The 6,000-nt window shown below is 36.2% G+C and overlaps 1 protein-coding gene across 1 annotated transcript; it reads left to right on the forward strand.

Moving 5' to 3' along the window:
* Positions 1-305: 305 nt before the first annotated feature.
* Positions 306-5,626, forward strand: LOC101258386 (uncharacterized). Its single transcript, XM_004243352.5, has 2 exons — positions 306-3,539; positions 5,326-5,626. The coding sequence occupies exon 1, from the start codon at positions 1,130-1,132 to the stop codon at positions 3,494-3,496; it is 2,367 nt and encodes a 788-aa protein (XP_004243400.1). The 5' UTR covers positions 306-1,129; the 3' UTR covers positions 3,497-3,539; positions 5,326-5,626.
* Positions 5,627-6,000: the final 374 nt, after the last annotated feature.

A 6,000-nucleotide genomic window follows, 5' to 3' on the forward strand; every position in this document is an offset into this window, starting at 1 on the left:
GAATAGGAAGAAGTGTAAATGGGTAATGAGAAATAAATTTTGAGTACAAATTATTTTCTAAAATATTGACATTTTGACTTTTTTCAATAATTATTTTGAAGTGTAAATGTTTTTACTAATTAAGTTAGAGATTGTGACTAGTTTGATAATTTTTCCTAAATATAATCCAACTAAAAGTGTTAGTAAAATATCTTTTGGGCCTAGTACACTCATAAAGGGTGCTAACTGAGTGAGTCGGCCCATTAGTTAATCCAATCTTACGCCCTAATATTGTCTATATTAAGATCATTATGAATATTGAAAATGAATTCTAAATTGTCTAGAAAACGACTAGGGTTAAGGCGGACCTGGAGTTTCTCGACCTTCAGTAATTCGAGCTGTGACTGTTGCAGGCGATGAACTTCTACAAAGAGAAAATCTGTAAGTTTCCTAACTAACGTATTGCAATAACAAAAAACATCATTTTTCATGCTCCCTCATAAGAAAGAGTGATCTATACGACTACCGATTAATCATCTATAATCTATCGTAATCCTCAATTTTCATACCCTCGACTTATATCTTTAGTGAGTTTAAGATATGTTACGCCATGTCTAATCACCTATATGTGATTTTCTCCATTTACATCTACCTCTCATTGGACCTATCAATGTCATTCTCTAACCCTTCTTTATTAGGACATTCGTATTTCTTCTCTTTATATGTCTGAATCATATCAGCCTCAATTTTCACATATTGTCTACCACGAAAACCAATCACACCTTATCTCTCGTATATCTATGTTTCTATTCTTGTTACTACTAGTTTGATACAATCATATGAATTATAAAACTTGAATTATCCATATCATTTTTTGACAAAATTCACATAAAAAACAAATATTTTGGAATATTACTAAAAGAATAAAATGTTACAAAATTAGGACACATTGTTTGAATGTTGATCCAAGCCCATTTGTAATTTTTGGAAGGAGAAGCACAATGAATAAGAAATAAAACCACTGAACAAAATTCAAGAAAAACCCTGCTACTGTTCTTCTCGAAAAAAATTCAAAATCGTCTGAATTTGATCCTTCAAAAACCTCGATTTCTTGCTCATTCCCGAAGAAAAACTGTTCCTCTGTATAGATATGTCAAATTCCCCAATTCAAGAACCATCAATCGACGACTCTAACAACGCTGAAGAACCAGACACAGAAAACCCAAATTCAGAGCTTCAATCGCAACCCCAAATCTTAGAACCCCTTAATCCTCAAAACCAAGAGAATCCCATCTCCAGTTTGCGAAAACAAGAGACCCCAGATGTGATTCTTGAAGAAAAAGACCTAGAAAAAGAAAACCCTCAAGTTGTTACGGCTGATGTAAATGCTGATTTTGGTTTAACTGTGGATCTACCAATTGCAGATACAGAGGTAAGTGTTACTGACCTTCGAATGATGTCGCCTAGTAATACTATCAAGCGTACTAAGCGGAAGAAGGGTAAATGCCACACAAAGAAGCTACAAGCTATTGAGAAAAAATTGCAAATGCTTAAGGAAAACCTAAAGCCTGTTCCTTTTTTCCCTTCAAAGATTCTTGATTTTGATAGGCATGAGAAGTTACTGAGGCGTTTGGGGTTGTGGGATTTTGTACATATAGAGTTTGATAGAGATATAAGGGTGGATTTGATTGCACAGTTGATTGCTACTTATGATTCTAAGTTGAGGGCTAGTTATGTTAATGATTTTAGAATTGCGGTTAATAGGGCTGATTTAGGGCGGGCGCTTAAGCTGCCTTTGAAGAAGGACAAAGGGAGTGTTGCTGTGGTTGATGGTATGGAAGTGGATGCTGACCCATTGACTGAGGAGTCGATAAGCTTTCTTGAGAACTTTGTGTCAATTTGGGTGCTTTTGCATGAGGACGCGTGGATAATGCCTAATGAGGTCTTAAGTTGGACTAAGGCTATAAAAGATGGGCACCCTGAGAAAGTGGATTGGGCTGGATTGTTCTGGTTCATGGTGGAGAAGGAACTGACACAAGGGGACCAATTAGTGGACTGTTATTATGCTGCACATTTGCAATACTTGATAAAGTCACAGCGTGAGCAGGTGTTGTATAGTGAAGAACCAGAAAAGGTGGAGTCTGAAGCTGATGTGAAGGAGGAGGAGGATTGTGGTAACGAGGACAATGCAAGAGTCGGTGGGTCAATCGAAGCTCAAGAATTGGATGGAGCTTTAGGGGAGGAACTGAGTATTGAGTTGACGTTGGGTCAGGATCTTGGCCAGAAGCAAGAGGTGAAGGATGTGGAGATGATGGATATTGAGGAACCCAAGGAAGAGAAGGAGGTGGTGGAAGAGGAAGAGAAACAGTGGCTTTTTGATGAAAGAAAAGATGCTAACGAGCCTTTGTTACAGAGATGTAAGATGCAGGAAGCAGTGTCTTTGGATAACGATGAGGAGAAGAAAGAAAACCATGAGTTGGAAGATGAGAATGAGAATGAGAATGACAACGACACGAACAATGACAATGACAATGACAATGATAATGTGAATGATGATGATGTTGAGGAAGAGGATGAAGGAGCAGAGAGGCATGAGGTTGAAGATGAATTTGATGTTATTCCTAGTAATGGTACTCTTGTTGGGGATGGGATGACAGGAAATTTACTGCAAACGATGGAAAGTACACAGATTGGATTTACTTCACAGGGGCAACTTCATGATCAGTCTTCAGTTGAGCTTCTTGCTTCTAGAGATGAGATGCATACAGGTGGCCACTTTTTTGGCAGTGGAAGTAAGAGAGAGATGGAGATTGAACCTGATATGGCTCATCATTCTCTCCATGGCAGCAGCAAGAGGTTGCGAATTGAGGGGGAATGGGACGAGAAGCCATTAGATTTTGGATCATGCATGGAGCAGATGCAGCACCTAATGATGAAGGCTAGGATGATGTATGAAGCGAAGGAACAGAATGAGGATCAATTAAACATAAACCAACAAATTTTTCTTAGTGAAGTGCATAAAAGGGACAGCGTAATTGATCACTTGCATAAGTCTAAATGTGAGGAAATACAAAAAAGGGATGCAGATATTTGTCGTCTTGAACGGGAGCTTTTTATGATGGGAAATATATTGGATGGTTACAGGAAGGCATTGAAGGAAACCCAGAAACAGTTTTCTGAGTATAGGAAGAAATTCCAGCTGCCTGAAGAACCATACTACAAAGATGCTGGTCCTGGAGGTCTAATGTTGAGCTCTGCTGAAATGGAAAAGCTACGCCTCAAGCAAGAGGAAGAATTTCGATCCAATTGCTTGATCTTGGAACAAAAAGCAAAAGAAGCAGAGGAAGAATATGCTGGTCAGTTTGAGAATTTTATGGGTAAGGTTCAGATGCTGGATAAGAGGTTGATAGGCCTTGAGGATGTAGTGAAGGACCTCAGAAACATGAGTCCAAAAAGTAAAGTTCCAGAAAGTGAGGATAAAATTTCAGAAATTCCCGACTGCCCTGCAGATGAATGATTTGCTTTGCCAAATCTTCAGTTCCATGGTTGAAAAAATGCAGGTAAATGCAAACTAATGGTGCTCTATGTTGTCTTCTACATTGTCATGTATGGTTATCTCCATGTCCCCATCCTCTGCTTTGCAATGATGCCTTATTTCAATATATTCAATCTCTGAAGGTCTTCTTTTGTTGCATTGTTTACCTTTCCTATTATATGTTGGTCTGTTTTTTCATCATTTTCTTTCACTCACCACTTTTATATTACAGTTTACATGATTATTTCAATTAGGGTAAAATATTTAGTCACTACGGATGTTGCGCAATTTGAAATTGAGTATATAAAGAGAAGGAACAGTAAAGACTTGGAAATCAGATATTTCAAAATAAATTATTGGAATATTGGAACATATTTAATTATCTAGGATACATGGCCTACTCTGACTTGCATAGAGATGTCGAGGAGAAAGCTGAATAGAGTATGGTATTGTTATTTAGGATACAAGTGTTAAAACGTCACTTCAAGATCTAAAATGGAAGAATGCATAGTTGAACATGGATTAAATTGAATATTAAACTAATAGAAAGCAAATTTTTATGGTTAGAGTAGGAGATAATTCCAATTAAGTTAATGTGTCTCATTGTTTTTGGACTAGCTAAAATGGAAAGGTCATTGTGGACAGATATTGCTTGCTACAGATGTAGTTTTTCTGAGGTTCTGCATGAGACATAACTTATTTGTTGGGCTTTTGCTCTACCATTTCCTTGTTTACCTCATCCTTCAAGTGACTACATTCGAGTGGATCTAGGCTCAGTTACTATTTCAACCCAGTCTCCCTTCATTCAACTAAGCCATGCCTACTATCTTTACAATCTCGGACCTGTACTTTGCTCTTTATTTAGGGTGAAATGTGCACTTTGTTGATGCAAAGTTTTTAAGTTATATGCATCAATTTTAACGTCCTTTTGTTTCTCTCCTTTTATTTGTATTTTAATTTTCAGTTCTTCTATTGTTGATGCTCGCTATCTGATTTTGCATTATCATTTGGGAACTCTTTATCTTTTGGAGATTCTGATATAGGATATATAAAGCACCAAAAAGATATCTTCAAGATTTTCAAATAGGGGTATGACTTGTCCTGCATTCTGTATCTATAGTACGGGAATGAACTGTATTGTATTGGCCAATTCTCTTTGCTAAATTGAAAATTGGTTTTCTGCTGTATGATTTTGCTTTCTCGTCATGGAGCTGTCTTTCATTTTACATCTTAACCTTCTACATTATGAAAAATGTTTAGGATAATAAGAGAATCAACAACATAACAGCCGTCACTTATTGCCAAATAGATTTTGAAAGAGAACGTCTTAGTTGTGACCATAATGTCTTATTTCTGTATCACCTCCAACAAAGAAAAGGAAGATAGAATACATCTAGTCTGTCACTTTTCCTCTCGGTGTTCAGTGATAAAATGTCTATGAAGTGTGTGTATATTATCAATGAAATATTCGAAATTATACTTTATTCTGCAGTCCTTAGTAATAATGCAGATTTGCATATCTCTAAACCATACTTATGCCTGCTAATGCTTATAAGCTCAAACTAGAACTGATGTTACCACGATGGATATGTACAGCAACATTTTTAGTAAAAGTGTTTTCTTATTGTTTGGGGATACATCGCAAAAAATAAAAAAGTTGCCGACTTAACTTTTCCACGAGAAAGATCATCGACCTTAAGCATTGTCTGCATACTTCCGAGTAGACCTGTTTTGATGTTCCCTAAAGCTTGTTATCATCTGCATAACCTGCTTATCTATATATCTAATATATTTTTCTTACGACAATGCAGGATTTTTTGCAGATGTTTAGCTTACATTCGACATGGTGCTTCTTATATTACTCGCCGGAAGGTGGTGTTATGCAAGCATTTTTGGAGAAGGCTTACTATAGCTCAGGCTGGTTTATCTATGTTTTTGTTTTGTGGCCTTCTTTGTTATATGCTTTAGAAGTTTCAAGTACTTAAAATTCCATTAGGTATTGATGGATGTTAGCTCTAATGTGATTATTATTGCATAGGGATATGACTTTATTTTATGTGTTAGTTTTTGGATTTTACAATAGTACATATACCATGTAATGGTATTGACTAATTCCCCTACTCTTCAAGCTTGGTCCATTTTTCTTTGGACATGATATCTGGTTATTTACAACATCAGACATTGTCTATCGAAAACAATCTCTCTACTCTATAACTGTAGGGGTAAGATATGTTTACGAGTTTCATCTGAAAATACACTTTTTGGGCCACTTTAGTCTCTTTAGACCTTTACTTCTGAGATTATATTAGGTATGTTATTATCCAAATATTAATGGTACAACTTTTTTTAGTGTCGCATTGGTTGGACTACTAAGATGGGTACACCATTTATTATCGAAAGGTTTTTTATTTTCGATTCTCTAACTCGAAATTCAATTAAGGATAAAGTAATTTCGATGCATTGATTTTTTAATAATTGTGATGGAA

Source organism: Solanum lycopersicum, chromosome 7 (genome assembly GCF_036512215.1).
Source record: "Solanum lycopersicum chromosome 7, SLM_r2.1".
Classification (NCBI taxonomy): domain Eukaryota; kingdom Viridiplantae; phylum Streptophyta; class Magnoliopsida; order Solanales; family Solanaceae; genus Solanum; species Solanum lycopersicum.

Bases quoted from the DNA above. Each gene is read 5' to 3' on its own strand.
- LOC101258386 (XM_004243352.5), top strand. From the start codon at position 1,130: ATGTCAAATTCCCCAATTCAAGAACCATCAATCGACGACTCTAACAAC.